The sequence below is a fragment of the Notechis scutatus genome, chromosome 1 (assembly GCF_049901735.1).
Source record: "Notechis scutatus isolate UNSWTSFEM ecotype Mainland chromosome 1, rNotScu1.2, whole genome shotgun sequence".
Lineage (NCBI taxonomy): Eukaryota > Metazoa > Chordata > Lepidosauria > Squamata > Elapidae > Notechis > Notechis scutatus.
In genome coordinates this window covers 172,469,861-172,491,476 of record NC_142009.1, presented here as the reverse complement: position 1 = coordinate 172,491,476, position 21,616 = coordinate 172,469,861, and the positions used below count along the sequence as shown (strand labels likewise).

The following is a 21,616-nucleotide window of genomic DNA, read 5'->3' as shown; positions in this document are numbered from 1 at the left end:
CACTTTAGCTCAAAAAATCCAAAAAGAAAACTTAATCTCAGGATGTATAAAAGAATAAAAAGGAATTATTTCTTCACTTGTGCCTCAGAACTAACCTATATAGCAAGAGTTCTATTTTGCACTTACATTTAAAGCACTGACTAAACAGTGAACAAAAAACTGGGCCTTTTAAATGCACAGTATTATTTTTAAAGGAGTTACAAGAACAATCAGTACAAGAACAACCTTTTTATAAATTTATTTTTATTGATTTATTTAAAAAGACTTGCATGGCTACCCATCACAATTCTGAGCAGCACAAAGTCATAATGAAACCAAACAAAAACAGCAGCCCAAAACAAATCCTCTCCCATTCATTAGCAATGCAAATGCCATCACTGGGCTCCCATCTTACCTCACCTCACCCCAGTGATTTTCATGTTCATGTAAGTTTTCATGCACAAGTACTTCTTTTATCAGATATGCCACAATGTATCCCTCATGGTTCTATAAGCCCTCTACAAATTCCCAACTGTGTTAGACTCAAGTAACCCTTTTATATTTTATAACATTTGAACGAATATACTATACCTGACTTTCTGATCTTTCTGTCCCATCTGTAAATTAATGCAATCAGAAAACATGGCATCCCACAGCACAAACGGCTTGCAGAGTTCCACAAAAGCCAACTCACCTGCTGAACTATTTGCCACACCATACAAGTGGTGTCCCTTGAGCCTGAAATTAAATGGATCCCACAGAAATCCATGGCTAAGCATGTCACAATGTCTACAAACACAAACAGGGGAAGAAGACTCAATTCGTAGAAATTGAAATAGCCAGATAAAAACGTGAGTTTAAACATAGATGTGTTAGCTCTGCCCAAAATGAAACAACGATTCTACATTAGATTTTAAAGAATATAAATTAGCGAACATTGTATGTATCGTGTGGAATACCTAATTATATTAATAAGGATTCCTAAAGAGAATATTTCTGCTCCCAGCAAAGAGGCATTAAACATAAACGGTTATGTAAAAATACTTTGCCTCCATTAGATATTACCATTCAAGAGCCAGCTCTCATAGGATATGGATATGGCTCACCACAGCCCTTCATGCACATTTACTTACCTTGTTTCAAGCTAAATTATATTCATTTCTATGGGGTTTGTCAGGAAGTAGACATTTTAAATGGAGCAAGTGCAATATGATTTATGCTATTCCAAGAAGTACTAGTCTGTGGTAGCAAAAAACAGAGGAGGAGCCTTGTTTGCCCCAAGCTATGGAAGATTAAAAAAGAGAAATGCTGGTGTCAGAGGAAGAATATCTCGTAAGATTAAATTGTGACCCATTGTTTTTTTAGCCTATCTGTAGAGATCGCAAAAGTTCCAATGGATCCTTGTGGACAGATAGTGGAATGGAAGAGGCTTCTGAGCCAATGCAATCTAATACTTAGACTAGACTTTAGACTAGGCCTAGAGTGACATTACTTTAAAGCTTCACTTGGTCCTTGAAAATCAAAAGTAGACTTGGGTTTCCGGTTTGTCGGCTTCGCGAGCGGTAGGGATTCGCGAAGCTGCGCGATCCCTGCCGCTAGTCGCTTTTGGGGCTCTGACCCGGACGGGTGCGGAGCAAGGCTGCCCTGCAGGGGTAGCTGAAGGTAAGGGGGATCCGGAGGAAGGGTCTGGGGTGTTGCAGACCCCTCCCTGGCCGGCAGAACCCCTTTTTACCAGGACGGTGCAGCGGCGGTCCGTAATGGCCGCCACAAAGAAGTCGGCAGCCGGGCAAGTATGCGCAGGAGGAAGAAGAGAAAGTTATTGAAAGTGAAAGTTCTTCTTGGTCGACCCAGGGTTTTGAGATTTATCTAATTTAATTCCTGGAAAAGATGGTTTTTTGATGATTTTTTCCACAAGAGAAAAAAAGCGGCTATTTTGAGGTGCTGAAAGGAAAGTTTACTCTCCCTCCCGACGGAATTAAGCCGGAAGGGAGAGGATAAAGAAAATATATAAATTTGGATCTTGTTGGAGGAGATGCCTTGAAGATTTGAGGACAGAAATATAATTTTAATAAGGCTTTAAAATATTGATTTGGACTTTTTTTTTATTTGTTTGATACCACCCCTGGAAGAGGAAGGGGGAATTTTGGCTTGCTTGGATTTATTGAGGATTGTGGATTTTGGGATTGTTTTACCTTTCTCTCGGAATATTTGGTTGGTGTAAGAAGAAAGAGGAATAAAGAAAAGAAAAGATTTATTTATAATGGCTTTTGAAGACTTGAGGGATGAATATGAGCAAACAAAAGCAGCCTGCAAAGATGGTATGGAAAAAGCTTTTCTATTTCTAGAAATGGCGCTGGTCAATTACCAACAGACAATGGAACAGATGGAAACAGAAGTTGTTCCAGAAGAACAACAACAAGGAAAAGACGAAGACGCCATCTTTATTGAATCCCAAAACTTATCTAAGGAAGAAGGAAGGAAGAGAGCAAGAAAAATGAAGGACTTAAGATCTAAAAAAATATTTGAGAAAGAGAAAAATATGATGCAAAGTAAATATAATGATAGCAAACAAGAGAAAAAGGGAACACAACAGAGAAGGAATCCCAGCAAGGCAGAGGTTAGAAGAAGAAGGGGGGGGTAGGAAGATTTGGTGGGGGAAGAAAGAAAGGGGAAAGGCGGAGAAAAGCCTCAAAGTTTTAAAATTGGATGGGAGAAGAGGAATTTTTTTTAGGGACAAAGGATGAAATATAAACTTCTGTAAGAAAGATTCTGCTAAGTACAGAAGATGGTATTGTAACATTTATATTTGAAATAGTAAATTAGAATGGTTTAAGATTTAATAAGAAATTAAAATGTTGAAGTTTTTAATAATGATTGATTTTTAAAATGTAATAAAATATTGAAGGAAAGGAGGATACAATGTATTTAAACATTTTTGGTGGATAGAATGTACCAAGGAGAACCGAATTGGGTATTTGTTATGTTGAATATTAATTTTACTAACAGGGGGAGGATAGAAAGGCATCATACTCTGATTAGTGATTTCAGGAGAAATTCTTTTTATTATAAGAAGAGATAGAGGGATAATGAATGGGCAAAAGATATAAATTTAATGATTTAATTAAGATGGATTAAATAAGATAGAATTGTGAAGATTGATATGCGCTGCCCATGCAAAGAGAGGTAACTGGGGCCAAGGTACTTTACTAAAAGATTTTTTTATGTTTGTTTGTGTTTGTTTGTGTTTTATGAGAATATTGGGGAAATTTTTGTAGAAAGACAGGAAAAGATTTAAATATGTAATGATTTGTTTGTTGTTGAAATTTTTAATAAAACTTGTTGTTTTTTTTTTAAAAAAAAGAAAATCAAAAGTAGACTTCAGTCCAATCATCATTGTCAATGGGGATAAAACAAGCTACAATTATCATCTTGAAAATCTGGAAGGTAACCTCTTACCTTCTTACTAAAGATAATGCTAATCAACACAGTAGTAATATATTGTTACCTACAATACGCTTATCATTTCCTGAGATGCAATAAACAGTAACGGCCACTAAATGGTCACTATATTTTACAGATTCACAACATGGTGAATTTTCTTTATATATCACAATGGAAGAATACAGTGTATTTGTATCTATTCTCTGTATTCAGAATTAAGAAAGAAGGACTAACAAGAAAGTGCCACTCCTGTCTGTAGCTTAAGCATTATTTTTTATTTATTGGTAGATCCAAGTAATGTTTTGCTGTATCCTTTTGTATTTCTAAGGCTTCTTTCTGCTGTAAACTCAGGACCTCTTTACTGCTGGGTAGACAACACAATGGCTATAAACATCAGTGTTTCCATGGATATCTTGCCATCTTACGTAAATGAACAGGATGTGGGCATTCTGCAAAGCAAAGCACAGGCATCTTCTGTATGCTCATGAACATTTCTCACTTTTGTTAGGCATTTTTGCACACACAGTTACAGCCCCATGCTTTGTTTTGGAGGATGCACCCGTAACCCAGGAAAATAAGACCAAGCTTGAATAAATGGAGCATTCTTTTTTTTTTTTGGAAAATTTTATTTGGGTTTTCACAAAAACAAAATACAAATAACACATCTTTTTTGAAAATAACATGGTCCCAGGTTATCACTTCTTCATACAGACACAAAACTCAATTTCATGCTCATTTTTATATTCTATTCCATATCTTATTACCATTTTATATTTTCTACATAGTTTTTCCCCTCTTCTAATTTTCTCAACTGTGTTTTAATTATCTCAGTTCAAATCATTATATTTATACTTTTGTCTATCCTGTTACAATTTCACATTATCTTTTCTTATTAAGCAAATTTTTCCCTGTAGTTACCAATTAGAGTATGACACCTTTATATCCTTTAATTTTACCCATTCAAGCTCTTATTTAAGCTTCAATGTATAGCTTTAAGATTATAGCATTCAATATAATACATAACTTCCAATCGAATTCTGCTTGGTACATTCTTAAAATAGACACTATATTCTTAAAAGAAAAAATATATATATATATATATATATATATATATATATATATATATATATATATATATGGATCTTTGGTTATTCGGGTTTTCTCCCGCGTAAGATTCAAAGTATCTAGGCAACATTTCGGCGAGGTCCCACTCGCCATCTTCAGGCTGGTGCTTTCGGCTTAGTGCCAGTGCAAGCAGTGTGTGACCGGAGCTGCCATCTCTCTATATACAAGTGGTGGGGGATGGTGTGCTGGGCTGGTTGGCTCTTGATTGGTTGATGGAGTTGATGTTGGTATAATGGGCTGTGTAATGGCCTTTTGTTGTAGAGATATCCTGGATCTTGTGCTGTCATCTCCTGGGTCGTTAGCCTCTTGTGTTTTAACGGCTTGGGTAATGGGTTGTGTGATGGGCTTGTGAGTTCTTTTGTTGTGGTATCCTGGGTCTTGCGTTGTAATCTCCTGGGTCGTTTGTGTTTTGATCTCTTTTCGATTAGCCTCCTGTGTAGTAACAGCTTGGGTAATGGGTTGTGTGATGACCTTGTGAGATTTATTGCTGTGGTATCCTTGGTCTTGTGCTGTGATATCCTGGGTCATTTGCTGTGTTGTGACTTCTTGAGTTCTTGAGGTGTAATTTCTTGAGTTTTCTGATGTGATGTCCTGAGCGGGTGGCTGTGATGTAGCATTTTGGGTTTTTAATATGGCTTTGAGTTTGGGGTCTGGGTCTGTGTTCGTTTGGCTTCGAGTTCGTGGTCGTGCCACATCTTCATGGTGGGGGTCAGTTCGCTTCATGTATGGTTCAGAGGAGTTTGAAGTGGGTAGTGATGCAGCTGCAGTGCAGCTTCTGGTCTGTGGTCGTGTCTCATCTTCTGTGTGGGTGTGAGTCTGATTTTTACGTGGAAGTGTGGTGGTGGCATCTTGTGTGGCCCTCATGGGTGTGGGTCTGGTGTCATTTATCATGTTGGGTACTCGTCTGTTCATGAGGGCGGGTTTCCAAATGGCTGGTAAGCGGGAGGTGTCATCTCTTTTATTCATGCTGTGTGGGCGTTTTCTATCTCTATGGCTTCTCTGATTATTCTGCTGCTGTGGTGTTCAGTTTTGGCGATAGTTCTGGTATTTTTAAGGTCAATCTCATGTCCTGTGGCTTTGAGGTGTTGGATCAGGGAAGAGGTTGGTTCTTCTTTTTGATTGAGTTCTTATGTTCTTCAACGCGTGCACTTATTCTTCTGTTAGTTTGTCCAATGTATGTGGTGAGGCAGGCAGTGCAGGGGATTTCATATACTCCTTGGTTTTCTAACTCGATTTTGTCTTTAGGGTTTCTTAGGATGGTGGATATTTTTCTGTTTGTGCAGAATGCTGTTTTAATGTTGTGTTTTTGGAGGATCTTGCTGATTTTGTCTGTAGTGCCTTTTATATATGGGAGGAGGGCTTTGCCGTTCTCTTGTTCTCTGTCTTGGATTTTGGTTGGGGTTTCTTTTTGGATTAGGTGGGTGATCTTCTTTCTTTGAAATCCATTGGCTGTTAGTACGTTGGTGAGAGTGTTTAGTTCGGTTTTTAGGTGTTGTTCATCAGCTAAGCATTTTGTTCTGGAGATGAGTGTCTCAGCTACGGAATTGATCTGTGCTGGGTGGTGGTGTGAGAGTGCGTGTAGATAGCGGTTTGTATGTGTTTTCTTTTGGTAGATGGTGTGTCCTAGGGAGCCATTGGGTTTTTTGTATACCAAGACATCTAGGAAGGGAAGTTGATTGTTAGCTTCTGTTTCCATGGTGAATTGTATTTTGGGGTGTAGGCTGTTGAGGTGTGTGAGGAAGTTGTTCAGTTTTTCTTTCCCGTGTGGCCAGATTATGAAGGTGTCATCTACGTATCTGAGCCAGAGTTTGGGTTTGTGATCATATTTTTCTAGAGCTTGTGTTTCAAAGTGTTCCATGTAGAGGTTTGCGATGACAGGTGAGAGGGGTGATCCCATGGGTGCTCCTTCTATTTGTTTGTATTTTTGTCCATTGTAGGTGAAGTATGTATTGGATAGACAGTGGTTGGTCAGATCTAGGATGTGCTTGGGGGTTGTATTTGTTTTGGATGGCTGTCAAGGCTTCTTTTATTGGCACTTGGGTGAAGAGGGATATGACATCGAGCTAACTAGTAGGTCGCTGGGTTGTAAGTTTTGTTTCTTTATGATCTCGATGAACTGGAATGAGTTTCTTACATGTGAGTTGATGGATTCTGCATAGGGCTGTAGTTGTTTGGCGAGAAATTTGGCTAGGTTTTGTAGAGGTGAGCCTATGGAGCTGACTATTGGTCTAAGTGGAGTTCCTTCTTTGTGTATCTTGGGGAGACCATAAAGCTTAGGGCATCTGGATGATTTCTCTCTGGGTATGATTCTTTGCTGGATTTCTTCACTGATGGGGGAGGCTTTTATTTTGGATCTGGTGGTTTTTTCTAGGTAGGTGGTGGGGTCTGTCTTTAGGGGTTTGTATGTGGGGTCTAGGAGTAGGTTGGTTAACTTGGTTTGGTAGTCAGATGTGTTCATAACCACTGTTGCGTTGCCCTTGTCTGCTGGTAGGATTATTATGCTGGTGTCTTCTTTCAGGTTACGTAGTGCAGTTTGTTCTTCTTTGGATAAGTTGCTTTTGGGTGGTTTGCTAGTGCAGAGGATGTTGGTGATTTCGAGTCTGATTCTATTAGCCTCATCAGGGTTGGTTTTGGTCAGGCTGGTTTCAACTCCGCATATGATGGTTTCTGTGGGGATGTGTTTGGGAGCAACAGCAAAGTTGAATCCTTTTGAAAGGACCTTGGTTTCGGCTTCGTGAGGATCTTGTCTGAGATGTTGTGCACTGTTTGTTTCATGTGTGGCTGTGAGGGGGGAGTTGGTTTCTGGCATTGTTGTAGTTTTCTGAGTTTGTTGGTGTGTGTGTCTGTCTTGAGGGTGGTCTGTGTTTCGGCTCTCCAGACAGCGAGTTGTTTGGATTTGTCCCAAAGTAAGGGGTGAATCTTGTTGCTGAGTCTGAGGTGAAGTGTAAGAAGATCTTTGTTGATTTGGTCTAGGAGAAATCTTTTGTGTGAAGTTCATTTCTAATTAGGGCCAATTCTGTTCTTTTTAGGATGCGTTTGGTGGCTGCTGTGTTGGTGTGGAATTTCAATTGGAAGCTTGTGGGAATTAAATTTTGATCTCGGCAGTTGCATAGGAATGCGAGGTCACATAAAATGGAAGCTCTTTGGACTTCAAGTTTTTCATAAGTCCTGGTCAGATGGTGGGTTTCCTCCCGTAGAGGTGCAATATTTGTTTTCTGAGGTTCTCGGGGTATTTGTATGTGGATCTTTGGTTATTCGGGTTTTCTCCCGCGTAAGATTCAAAGTATCTAGGCAACGCTTCGGCGAGGTCCCACTCGCCATCTTCAGGCTGGTGCTTTCGGCTTAGTGCCAGTGCAAGCAGTGTGTGACCGGAGCTGCCATCTCTCTATATATACAAGTGGTGGGGATGGTGTGCTGGGCTGGTTGGCTGTGCTGCAGCCTCTTGATTGGTTGATGGAGTTGATGTTGGTATAATGGGCTGTGTAATGGCCTTTTGTTGTAGAGATATCCTGGATCTTGTGCTGTCATCTCCTGGGTCGTTAGCCTCTTGTGTTTTAACGGCTTGGGTAATGGGTTGTGTGATGGGCTTGTGAGTTCTTTTGTTGTGGTATCCTGGGTCTTGCGTTGTAATCTCCTGGGTCGCTTTGTGTTTTGATCTCTTTTCGATTAGCCTCCTGTGTAGTAACAGCTTGGGTAATGGGTTGTGTGATGACCTTGTGAGATTTATTGCTGTGGTATCCTTGGTCTTGTGCTGTGATATCCTGGGTCATTTGCTGTGTTGTGACTTCTTGAGTTCTTGAGGTGTAATTTCTTGAGTTTTCTGATGTGATGTCCTGAGCGGGTGGCTGTGATGTAGCATTTTGGGTTTTTAATATGGCTTTGAGTTTGGGGTCTGGGTCTGTGTTCGTTTGGCTTCGAGTTCGTGGTCGTGCCACATCTTCATGGTGGGGGTCATACATACATATATATATATATATATATATATATATATATATATATATATATATATATATATATATATATATATATATATATGTATGTATGTATGTATGTAAATAAAACACATTCCATTCCAATTCAATTCTATCATTAATATGCATTAAAATCTTAACATCTTTAACATTTCTTTTCAATTGAATATCATACTTCCTTGGGAACACTTATAAACTTTCCATAGTTAATTCTTTCCCCCCCCCCCATATTTCTCACTTATATTTTTATAAATCATTACTAATAATTAAAAATGTTCCCTTTTATTTCTCTCAATCATTTTAATTCATTTATTTATTAACAAACATCCCACTGCATTACAATAAATATTTTATCCATCATCATATTTTCTAAAGTTATTTCTATTTGTAATATAACAAAGCTATCTTATGTACCTTTGCAGAATCCCTTTTACAATTAAATTTTCACCCATTATCTCTAAACAAACTTATGGTTACAATCCTTATATCTTTTCCCTGTTTCTCCATTTCTTGTTTCTGTCTTTTACAACTTCTTTTCCTTGTTTCTTCCCCCTCTTCTTCTCCCTCCCCTTTTTACCCCCTCGTCTCTCTACTTCTAACTCTCTCATCTGTAATCCCCTCTTCTGTTGCTTTCTAATATTATACTTATCTTTCAAATTGTTCTTCTTCTTTTTGGTTGTTTTTTCTAATCTTTCACTCTCTTTCCCCCCTTTTCTCCCCCCCCCCCCCACTTAAAATTATTTGATCATTAAAGATGGCTTCTTCTTTGTCCCAATCTTCTTGTTCTGCAAGCGTTTCTTGTTGCTTCTCATAGTTCCAGATCTCCATTTCTAAGAATTGAAGCACGAAGCCAAAAGAACATTTCCCTTCTTGTGCATCTTCTTTCCATTTTTTAAGTTCCGTTTTCAGTTCTTCTAAGAGTGATACCATTTTAAAAACTTTTAAACAACCACCCGGTTAATTTTAGTCATCTAGATGCAAAAACCAAAAATCACCAAGTAATCCAAATAATCCAAGGCTGTTTCTACTTGCTTCTTTTTTCCACTCTCTCTTCCTGGGGTTCTATTATTTTGTTACCAAATTTCCATTAAAATGTATCTTTGAGGAATCTTGTTAAAATTTCACTGTAAGTTCCTTTTAATTACAGTTCCGTTCCTTAATTCCAGGCAGTCTCCTCCATTTTTCCAGATCCTGCCCTTCTATTCTTTTTTTTTCTCCTTTCCAGCTTTTAAAAACTTTTAAATGTCCAGAAATCTTTATTATCCCTTTGACTTTTATTTTCAGCTTAGATGCCTATTAATGTCAAAGTGGATTTTTTTTTCAGTTTCTTGCTTGTCTCTTAGCTGTCAGTATAAGGAAGGGAAGAAAAAAAAAACTAATCCTTTCCCTTCTCTCTCTCCTTCGCAGCTTCAAAATCTTCTTTGGGAACAATGTTGTTAAGTTTAAATCCCAGGGTACCTTATTTGTTGTTTTTGCTGTTTGACCCGGTCAACCAAAACTTTCTCTTCTTATCTTCCTCCTGCATATTCTTTTCCGGTCGAGTTCTTCTTTGTGGTGGCCATTTCTGACCACCGCTACAACTGCCTTCGGGAAAGGGAGTAATGGCCAGCTGGGGAGGAGAGATGCAGCTCTCCTCAACCCTGCAGGCAGTCTCCCCCCTCTTCACCACCTCTACGGGGTGGCTTAGCCCCGAAACCAGCCGGCTTGGGGCGCTCCAGCGGCGAGTACGGATCGAAGCCTCGGAGAGACGAGGTTTCGGTCTGTCGCCGAAGAAGCTCAAACCGGAAGTCCTCCATAAATGGAGCATTCTTGAGAATGGCCGCAGGTGCCTCTTCACATGTCAACCCTTTGAGGTAGACTAGATCAGGAAATTGAGATTCACAACTTCAACTAGTACTACTATATGTTATTCAAATAGAACCAGGAGCTTCAAAGTCTGAGTCTGAGTTTTCCCTTTCTTCTCTCTTATAGCCGAATGATTTAGGGTCCAGCCAGGCTCAACTTCTGTCTCAGCTTTCACTGTTTCCCAAACTTAATGCAGACTTGTGTGTTTTCCAAATCATTTCTACATAGTTCATCTCTGTGGCAGTCTACAGTTTGCTTGCCCAGTAAACAGGAATTTTGTGACTGGCTGCTCCCCGGGGCACAAATTTATAAACAAGTAATCCCACCTATTTTGTGGCAGCTATTTTGTGAGAGCACCTTGACATTCTAAATAGGCCCATTGTCTAATCCACTCTAAATAACTAAACAACTAAATATCTAAATAAACAAACAAATAAATTGCTCAATCCCTTACCCATGTGCCGAATATGCTGGGCCATCATTTTTCCCTTAGTGAGAGATGTCACACGAATGCTATTGTCCCAATGCCCTCCACTGAAAAGCAACTTTGCATCATGGGACATTACAAACAACTTTGAAATAATTTGTAATCCTGGTGCAAAAGGACCACTGATGTTTCGTTGTGTTCTGGAAACAAATACTTAAATTAGATCTACATTTCCCACTTATTAAAGTATATTGTTGCCCCAAATCATGAAGCAAGTTGCAATACAAATAAAAGTGCAATATAATAACGTAATAATATTACATCTGCTTGCAACGATATAAGCAAAGGGGGAATAAATTTCAACTTCCAGCATAATAAATTCTGTTTTCTTCCAGTTAGGATGGGAGAAGGCAGAGGGCAAGACAGAGGTCAGGTAGAGGGTTTATCCTCCTCATTCATATAAATATTGATTATGGTATACTATTATTACTCCCAATTCTTATCAGTAACTGCAAGTTTCTGAAATCTGAATTGCGGATTTAAGATTTTATCATCCATTCTCTTGATCTTGCATTACAGCAATCTTCAGGCTCATATCTGAGCTTTGTTCAATCAGGATATATCTATCCTTGGGAAAATGTCTAGAGAACAATATAAAGTTAATTAAATAGCAAAGAGGACATGAATTCAATGAGCCAGTTTATTAAGCCAAAATTAACCATGAGCCCATGATGAACTTTTTCATCAACATTCTCATCCTTCGGCAAAGTCCACTGATTTCTTCAGATAATTTCCCACAGCATCCAGCTCTGAGCAGAAGCTTTCATCACCTATCCAGAAGCCTAATTTGCAGTTCAAAACAGATAATACATACTGAATGTATATATGCATACATACAAACCTCTGCCTGTATGCATATATGTATCTTGATTCAGATATATTTGTATCTTCCTCTGCATAAACAGATTAAAGACACACGAAGAGCTATGAAAATATTCTTTCTCTCTATGCATATCCCCAATGAAGGATCATATCTATAAGATGAGCTCTAATTTGTAAAAAACATGCTAAAATATGTCCCAGAAAATTATGTTTTTACTCACTTGGGATTTGTCACTGTTTGATCTTTAAGGAAAGTGAAATAATTGGAAATAGTTCGGTCATAAGGTAGCCATCCATGAGTTCCAATGATAAAGTTGAGATTCACTGTTACCTTCAGAAAAGAATGTTTTAAAAAAATGAAATATAAGCTTCAGTAACATCAAATATAAATACAATTTGTCTTTCCTCCCTGCCTTTATATCTGGCTACTCTTTTGTGAATCTTTGAATTATAGTTCTGAAAGTTCTGAAATCTATTGATTTTATGTATATATTGCATTAAGATACTACATCTACTCAGGAAACATTAAACACAACAATCACACCAACCATGATAAAAGATACTTCAATACATATTATAATACCCTTAAACTGTCCACCTTTGGATGGAAACAAATTAAAGATTAATAATAAATTAACAACAGACAACAACAATTAATAACCAGTCATTTGGATAATTTCACATCAGATCTTCTTCTGGCATTTTTTGCAAATGTCACTCACCAAAAGTTCTGGACTTCCCTGTGACATGAAAGACCGGTATTGGTTCCTGGGAACAATGGCCTTAACAATGGGGATTCCATCACTGATTCCCTAAGGGGAAAACAGACAGCTAGTTGGTGATGGTAAGTAGGACAAATTAATCTGATGTGACATATGCTAGCATGTAGTTGATATTTAAACTTACAGCCAATGAGGATGCTAATATTAAATAGAGTTTCTAAATAAGTGTTTCTAATTCTGAAATGTAATAGCAGAAGGAACTCCTGGATCTGAATCACTTGCTCAGGTTTTGCTGGAATAGGCAGAATCAGAATTCTGCTGAAGACTTGAAGTGTCAGCTAGTTAGAACTGCCTCTTAAATAATAAAGAAAATGTGGAACTATTTATATAATGATTGCTTATTCATTGCTACATTTTCTGTTTCTCAATTGCCATATTTATCATGGTCAAAATTATCCCACAATATTTGTATAATCCAAATGTGTGTGAAATAAAGCATATAAAGAAATAAAGTATAAATGGGAGGGTAAAAAGTCAGAGGCTCCCTAAAGACAATGAGGAACAGGAGTTGGGATAACATTTTTCTAATTACATTAGATGTTTATATAATTACATTGAATATCCATCAGTACCTTAGAATTGTTTTTTTTTAAACTTAACAAGGCAACTGCAACCATGTATTATTATCTTCTAAACCTACACATTTATATCAGTATGAAAGTGCTCCTTGCTTTTTATGGCTGTACTACAGAATCAGTATAGTATCCTATTCTCAAACTATTATGTAATTCCTCTTTGACTGTTGTACAGCACGACTAATCATCTCAGTTTATTAGTAACAAAGACAAACCATTGGAATGTTCAGAAACATGCTTAAAAACAACCTATCTAAATAAGGAGAACAGCTATAATAATTCCCAAAGTACTAACAATCTTGGCTTCAATGACAATAGAGCAGCATTGAAGCGAATGAGCATCTTTTACAGCAGGGGTGTCAAACTCGATTTCCTTGAGGGCTGTATCAGAGTTGTTATTTGACCTCAGGGGGGCTGGGTGGGTGTGGCCAGGGTGGGTGTGGCCAGTATGATGTCACTTTTGTCAGAGGCAGCTGTGGTGGCCCGAGCGGTCTGCCAGTGGAAACGGGCTCCTGAGCTCTGTTTTTGGCTATGACTGCCTCCTGCAAAGCTCTGCCAGAGAAAATGGAGCTGGAGGGGCCAAGTGCGGCCTTTGCAAGCTCCATTTTTGCTGGCAGAGGCACCATGTTATGTTATGGTCCTTTGTTATTTCCAGGAAAGTCCCGCAGGCCAGATCTAAGCACCCCAGATCCAATCCCCGGGGCTTGAGTTTGACACCCCTGTTCTACAGAATAAGTTGTAATGAAATCCACATAAGATTGTAGAGAGGTTACTTTCAAGCATACTCAGAAATGCGATTCTTGACATTTTATGATCTGCTGGGAAAATGTAATCCTCCTATCCAATCATTGTTAAGTGGCTGCAAAAATGTCCTGGAATCCTCATGCGATTATGGCTTGTGCTATGACTGACAAAAAATCCTCCATCATCACAAAAAATGTATTTTAAAATGTTAAGAATACTTTCTTGTGGCTTAACACTTTGTCTGTCACAATATTGAAATCAAAGCCCTCATCCACAATATATATCTACAGTAGAATTGTAAAAGAAAGAAAAGAGAGCTATTTACAGCATCAAGCTCTGTTAATATGGCACAGTGGTTAGAAGTAAAAAGCACTCAGAGGATAGTAATACCAATACCAATAGCAATAGCACTTAGATTTATATACCATTTCATAGTGCTTTACAGACCTCTCTGAGCAGTTTATAGAGTTAGCATATTGTCCCCAACAATCTGGGGACATTTTACCGATTGTGAAAGGATGGAAGGCTGAATCAACCTTGAGCTGGTGAGAATCAAACTGCTGGAACTCAGCAGAATTAGCCTGCAATACTGCATTCTCTGCTGTTTAGTCAGATTTAAACAATACGAAAGAGTGCTGTAGGCTTTTAGCATTTGCAGAAACTAAAAATACAGATCCGTTTCTACCATCATTGTAGAAAATGTGTAATGCGCAGACTTCTGTCTCTATAGCCATCAAGTTTTTTGGACCTAGAATCCATTTTTGGTTCACCCAATTGGGTGGGAAATTATTATTTCATTTTCAAACACTCTAGAGGCTGCTTTTTAAAATATGAAGTGTAAATAATGTGAAACATTATCAATTGTAAACTGATAACAAATAACTTTACCTCAATAAAGAAGGATTTTAGTTCAGAGAGATGCTGAAACAGATTGAGGGTGGAATTTTCATTTTTGGTCTGTTTCTGCAGCACTTCCTCCACAGATAATCTTGCTGGATGGGGCTCCTAGAATAAATCCAAAGAATTGGGAACACAATAATTCTTCAACAAATTATTGAAATAAGAGGAATAAAGATCATGTGATTTGGCACAGTGTGTGACTGTGAGGTATGACAGGCAAGGCCTGAGGAGAAACCTCTGAAGCATGAGAACCATGATACACAGTCAAAGGCAGACTAAACATTTGGAGATGGTACCTGGGACTGTTAGTGCTTCCAAAGGATTTACCTTCAATAGTTGGCAAGGTGTTTGTCCAAAGTTGTTAATCATCCCTTCTAAGGCTTTTCTTTCTTTCTCATCAGTTAAGGCATCCAGGTCTACAGCTCCTGCAATGATAGTCAAATGGCAAGCAAAACAAAGACAACAATATACCTTTCTGTATATGGTTTCATAAGTATATATTACTTAATATTTCATCACTTGAAGTTGTTATGGGGAATTGTATGCTTGCTCCCTCTCTTGCAGTTATTGTAACATTTCTCCATGTATTTACAGTACAGTAACCTCTCTATCTATCTCAGGAGTGGGCAAACTTTTTGGCTCGGGGGCCGCATTGACTTTTAAAATTTGACAGACGGGCCGGGTCAGCACAATATTTTTTGGGAATCGCCCCCCCCACCCTTCCCGCCCCCTCTTCTCCTCCTCCCCCTCCCCTCGGAGGCCCCCTGAGTCAGGAGTTGCTACCACCGGCGCGGCTCCGCGTGGCTCCAGTCCCGCGTTGCCTCGGGAAGGGAAAGGCAAAAAGGAAGAGCCGCGGCGGTGCTTTGCAACGGGAACAGCGGCACTGGAGGCTCAGGCTCAGCGGCTCCTGGTTTTGCCTTTTCCTTCCCAAGGCAACGCGGGACTAGAGCTGCACGGAGCTGCGCCAGCGGTAGCAACTCCTGACAGCCCCAGCCGGACACCTGAGCGGAGCCCGGGCGAAACTGCCTGTTGCTGCTGCCGGAGCACCGCCGGGTCGCCTCCTCCAAGTAGCCTGCCCGCCCACCGGGCTTCCCCTCTGCCGCACGGCTCGGGGCCAGGCGCGAGCGCCCGCGAGTTAAAAGGAAGCCGAAAGTTGCTGGGAAGTTGCTTGGGTGCTGGGAGCGATTTTTTTCAGGGGCGGGCCAGATTGGATAGACCAACGGGCCGGATGTGGCCCGCGGGCCGTAGTTTGCCCACCCCTGATCTATCTGGTATCCTTCAGATCTATTCAGACTACAAACTCCAAAAAGCATCAGGTTAAGGAAAATCAAACTCTGGTAGTGAAAGAGCAGATTTCATGAGGGCCTAAATGCCAAGGTCTATAACCAATCTGCCCTATCCATTTGGGTGCAACATGAAGAACAAGAATGAACCTAGTTTAATATGTTGAAAAAGATTGACCTTTGTGATCCCATTTGCTCCAGCATGGTTTACAAAGCATTTCCTTTCATTTTTTAAAATTATTCAGCCCTAAGAAATTCTGGTTATTCTTCAACTTCATACTAGTTTAGATGATGTGCTAAACTGTGACAAAATAAAAACAGAAGTTTCCAATCCCCCCCCCCCTATTTATAATGAGCTGAAGAAAAGCATTTAAGGCTCAGGGTGTATTTAGAGATTGATGTTACACATGGACCACCTCCCAGAGAAGGTCTTCAGTTTATTCTGTAAAGAATCATTTTATCATGAGAGGCACAGACTTCTAAAAGTTGATGAATTTTAGCCTTAGAATTTCTGTGGCAATAACATGATTGCCACAGAAATACCATGTGGCATCTTTTCTGACTAAAAGATGTTATTAACAAACATAAATTTCCATGAGCTGCATTTAAGGTCATCAGATGCCTGGAAACTTCATGTAGTCTAGCCACTCTATGAATCTGACAATGCTTATGTCTGTTAATATAATTTGCTAGTCAGAAAAGGTGCTACTAGACTCTTCCTGACTTTTACGCCACCCTCAACTCTACTCTCTCTTCCTGCAGTGTTCAGTAAGAGATGACTGAGTGGAACACTCTGTATGAGGACAAGGAGAACATTTCAAATAAAAATTGGACTTTTATCACATTAACTCTTGTCAGTTAAAATCAACTTCTCAAATCTTAAATATGTGCTGGTAAAATGGTGATGCCATGGACATGTCCATAAAACTACACAAAGATTGTTGGCCAGGATGTATTTTCAATTTTCAATTTAATTTACAATTTTCAGATTTTGTAGTAGCCGTCCATCTAAATATAGGTAGTCCTCGACTTACAACAGTTCACTTAGTGACCGTTTAAACAACAGCATTGACAGAAGTGACTTATGATCATTTTTCACACTTGCAGTATCCCCATGGTCACATGATTTACATTCGGATGCTTGACAACTGACTTACATTTATGACAGCTGAAGTGTCCCAGGGTCATGTGATCACTTTTTGTGACTTTCTGACAAGCAAAGTCAATTGAAAAGCCAAATTCACTTAACAAATGCAGCAAGAAAAACTGTAAAATGGGGCAAAATTCACTTAATACGTTTCTCACTTAGCAATAGAAATGATGGGCTCAACTGTGGTCATAAGTTGACTATCTGTATTAACAAGGTCTTATCTTGCTTAGCTTTTTCTGGAGCACCCAAAAGTCAGTTAGCCACCTATCACTGTGATAAGTTATCACAAACATGATGTAATGCATACGTATTATCACTCAATAGTTGGTCATTGACACATTGTTAATCATTCTCCCTAATTAACCATGTACAGATGCTAATGAAAGAGAATAATAGACAACCCATTTAATACTATGCAGCATTAATCAAATCATACAGCTATAAGATAGCAAATATTTGATAGAGTGCAAAGTTTTATCCACGACATAATCAAAGCCTATCGTCTTCTCTCCTGCCCTTCCTTGGTTTAGCTTTTAAAGCTACTATTAACCTTTCCAACACACATGATCCAATTATGAACCAAGAATAGATGGGGCTTCATACCTTCATAGGTACAGTAGTAGAAGACATTCAGAGCTTCCACTGCAGCTGGCCCCCTTTGTTTATAGCCAAAAATCAGATCTATCCATTCATGGAGATGAGCAGAGACATATTCTGATTCCTAAGACAGCAAGAAAAAATTAAGTTCAGTACCTAGGTTCTTAAAAAAAAACACCTTCTAGCCCATTTTATTTTTTGAAAAAAAGGCTTTTTCCAAATACACTTCACTTTCCATATTTACATTCATTGAAAAAGATCATCCTAGTTTTATGATAATGTTTTCGCACATAGGAACTGTGAAATATAAGAAAGTAAACCCAAATTACTACAACTATTCAGGAGAAAAAAAAATAGGTACCAGAAAAGTACAATTTAATTCAGCTGTGGTAAAACCTCTAAGGATAAGCATAACAACTTACATCGCAAAAAAATATAAAAAGATTTTTTTCCAAAACCCTTGGCCAGATTAACCAGGTACTATCTACAAATTTTAGTAATTAAATGTTTAATTACTAGCTGAAGTACTATCCATGGACCCAGATGGGTAGCTGTGTTTTGAAGAGCAATTACATAATTAGCAACATTGTGCTTGGGCCACCCGACTTTCAAATGTTATCTCTCAATTCTCTATCCAATTCTCAGTCCAATAAAATCAAAAGCCTTTCAAACAAAGAGTTATTAATGTGGCTATTTAAGAAGATATCGCAGCACTTAAATGTGTCAAATGTCAAGTGCCTGGCTCAACACAAATCAGCCTCATGGTTAGAAAAATATATAACGAATATATTACATGCTGCCTCAACATCTCAGAAGAGGTTTTTTTAGAGCTTGATTTGAACATCTGGACTCCATGGTGTAAGACATGGGAGGTTTCATGGGGTCCCAATCAGAGGTGGTATTCAACCGGTTCACACCGTTTCGGGCAAACTGGCAGCGGTAATGTGGTGTGGGTTGCCGAACTGGTGGCGACCCCTAGTTGGCCATGCCCCCGACCCAGTCGCCCACTTGCCCTAGTCGCTCTCCTAGCTTTCCCTACCATGTGGCCGCCGTGGCACAGCTTGGGCAGATATCCCAGGGCTGCTGCACATGTGCACTGCGTTTGCAGCCGCTACACATGCAATGCACATGTTCAGCAACCTGGGACATCTGCCCACCTGCCTGCCCTCCCGGAGCACATTTTCTTCTTTCTCCTGGCGGATGTGCCTCTTCCAGCCCGGCCTGGCCTGGCCATCCAGCAGGTGGGTGGGCGGATGTCCCAGGGCTTCTCACCCCGCTTGTCGCAAGATGCCTGCAGCTGCTGCGTGCTTTTTTCGGTGCTGTTGCAATCCAGCAGCCGTACCGAAAAAAGCATGCCCTGTTCTATGTGCCGGGCCTGGCAAGTCTGAGTCGCCGGCGCATAGAATAGGGCGGCACCAGACCACTGGAGAAGCAGAGCGAAGCCGGAGATCAGTAGCTGCCTCTTTTGCAGCTCAAGAAGCCTCCCTGAATTGGCCGGCTGGTCTCCTCCTTCTCTGCCTATTTGTTCTGCTGCATGGCCGAGGAGGAGACCACCAGCTGGCCAATTCGGGGAGGATTTCTGCCTGAAAAAGACAGCTGGAGACCGACAAAGAGTCACCTTCATCAGCCACCCCTTTGGCTGGCTGATGTCCTCCACCTCAGCCATACAAAACAAACAGGTGGAGAAAGAGAAGACCAGCCGGTTGATTCAGGGAGGATTTCAGCCCAAAAGATATGGCTGGAGACCGAAAAAGAGTCGCCTCCAGCAGCTGCCCCTTTGGTCGGCTGATGTTCTCCCCCTCGGCCATACAAAACAAACAGGTGGAGAAAGAGAAGACCAGCTGGCCGATTCGGGGAGGATTTCAGCTCGAAAGATATGGCTGGAGACCGAAACAAACAGGTAGAGAAAGAGAAGACCAGTCAGCTGATTCGGGGAGGATTTCTGCATTGCAAAAGAGGCGGCTACTGATCTCTGGCTTCGCTCTGCTTCTCCAACGGTCCGGCACAGCCCTGCTACTCGGACTTGCCGGGCCCGGCATAAAGAACAGGGCATGCTTTTTTCAGTGCAGCTGCTGGATTGCACGCAGCAGCTGCAGGCATCTCGTGACAAGGAGGGCGAGAAGCCCCGGGACATGTGGTCACTTGCTAGCTGGCCGGGCCGGACTGGAAGAGGCGCATCCGCCAGGAGAAAGCGTGCTCCGGGAGGGCGGGTGCTGTGCAGTCCCAGGACCACTTAAAGGTTGACTTTAAGAGCGCCCCCATGGAAGAAGCCGAGAACTGTGAGCAAAAGTAGTGGCAGCAGGGGTGATGGGCATGTGTCCCTCCAGAAGGAGTGTAAAGGGAGGCAGACACCATGCCTCTGAGGAAAAGAGGAGGTGCCGAAGCCCTGGCTATCACCCGGGAGGGTCCCACAGAGGGACCCATCACACGCCCCTGTCGCCCCCGCTTCTGCTACTTTTTCTCTTGTTCTCATCTGCTTCCATGGGGGTGCTCTTAAAGTCGATCTTTAAGAGCTGAAAGATGTTTCATTAGATTGCCGTCAACTCATCATTGGAAGAGGTGTAGTCCCTGAATTCATGAGAAGTCTTCCTTCACGCTCCTTGTGCAGTCCCACCACTGGTCCCAATTGAAGAAAGATTTTGCATTTGTGGAGCACCAGCCATTGAAGACACTGGAAACATTCTTGTCAACTGCAAATTGTACTCTCCAGAAACAGCCACTTGTTTAGCCCCTTATTTAAAAACTAAAAAAATATTCAAGCCCCCAAGAGAAACACTCTTATTTATTACAGGGAACAAACCTGCAAACATCAATAAAACTGCAATTCTCATTTCAAAAGCCACCTCAAAGAGGAAAGAATATCTTGATTATCATAAATTGGAATTAACTATAGGGTGACAATATAGTACAAACTTAAGTTTTCTTCTTATTTACTTGCATTTTTTATTTATTTGCATCAGTTTTATATGTTTGACTCAGTAATTTGACACAATTGAGTTTTCTTCTTCTATTTTACCTAATACTATTTTATCTTACTTATCTACAATTTATCATGTCTATTTTATTCTGTTTTATCTCACTTCACTGTATTTTATCCCATTTTACTGTATTTTACTGTGGTTAGTATTTATGTTTGACATGGTTGATTGATTAATTAATAGTGAACCATACTATATCAAGAAGAATGAAGAGAGAAAGGCCACTGAAAATCATTTTATGTGATTGTGAATACTATTCATTGGTGAATGCCATATCTTTTAAATTGTTTAAATTTATTTATTTGTATCCTGCCTTTATTATTTTTACAAATTACTCAAGACAGAAACATATTCAACACACCTTCATTTCATTTCCTGTCAACTTACACATATACTCTGATAGTCCTTTGTGCTAAACACACATTTTTAAATCAACCATTCTCTCTCCAGAGGGACTATAACTCACCAATGCTTTCCTATGTTTGAAAATGAAGTCTTCTGGAGAATCTGCCCATTTTGGAAGGACAACATCATTTATCTCTTCTTTTGAAATCTGGAGCTGACCAAAATTGAAATCTGCAGATAAGACAAAAGGATTTCAGGTGCAATTAAGATGATAAAATGTTTATCAGAAGTTATTGTTTTCTAAGCCAGATACCATTGCAGGAAAAGATGACAGGAGAAAAGCAGTTAATCAGGAAAATCAATGTCTCATATATTTATTTATATAGAACTGGCTTCTCTGAATTATGTAATAGAATAACAGCATTTATGGCAAAAGTGTAATTTAGGAATTTTTGTATAATAAATCAGATTTTCTATTCATTCTGTAATCACAGAACATTAGCCAATGTGTTGCAGGAGAAGAGAAGGCAGATGAAGAGTAGGAAGATGGCAGCACCCAACTAGGAAGGTGAGGCTCTCGCTCCTGCAGCAC

General features: G+C 39.9%; 1 protein-coding gene and 1 long non-coding RNA gene across 9 annotated transcripts in view; one reads left to right on the top strand and one right to left on the bottom strand.

Annotated features, from left to right (window-relative positions):
• Positions 1-21,616, top strand: part of LOC148133098 (uncharacterized) — a 704,593-nt gene that overhangs the window by 20,833 nt on the left and 662,144 nt on the right. The gene's annotated exons all lie outside the window — the stretch shown is intronic.
• The window catches only part of NBEAL1 (neurobeachin like 1), a 146,837-nt gene that overhangs the window by 17,155 nt on the left and 108,066 nt on the right, over positions 1-21,616 (bottom strand). For all 8 annotated transcript variants that reach the window (XM_087949723.1, XM_087949755.1, XM_087949760.1 and 5 more), the window contains 8 exons: positions 21,146-21,255; positions 17,708-17,825; positions 14,999-15,096; positions 14,660-14,776; positions 12,393-12,482; positions 11,892-12,001; positions 10,816-10,988; positions 674-768 (listed from right to left, as the gene is read on the bottom strand). In XM_087949723.1, the coding sequence (XP_087805849.1) occupies positions 674-768; positions 10,816-10,988; positions 11,892-12,001; positions 12,393-12,482; positions 14,660-14,776; positions 14,999-15,096; positions 17,708-17,825; positions 21,146-21,255 (911 nt within the window). The remainder of the gene's footprint in view (positions 1-673; positions 769-10,815; positions 10,989-11,891; positions 12,002-12,392; positions 12,483-14,659; positions 14,777-14,998; positions 15,097-17,707; positions 17,826-21,145; positions 21,256-21,616) is intronic.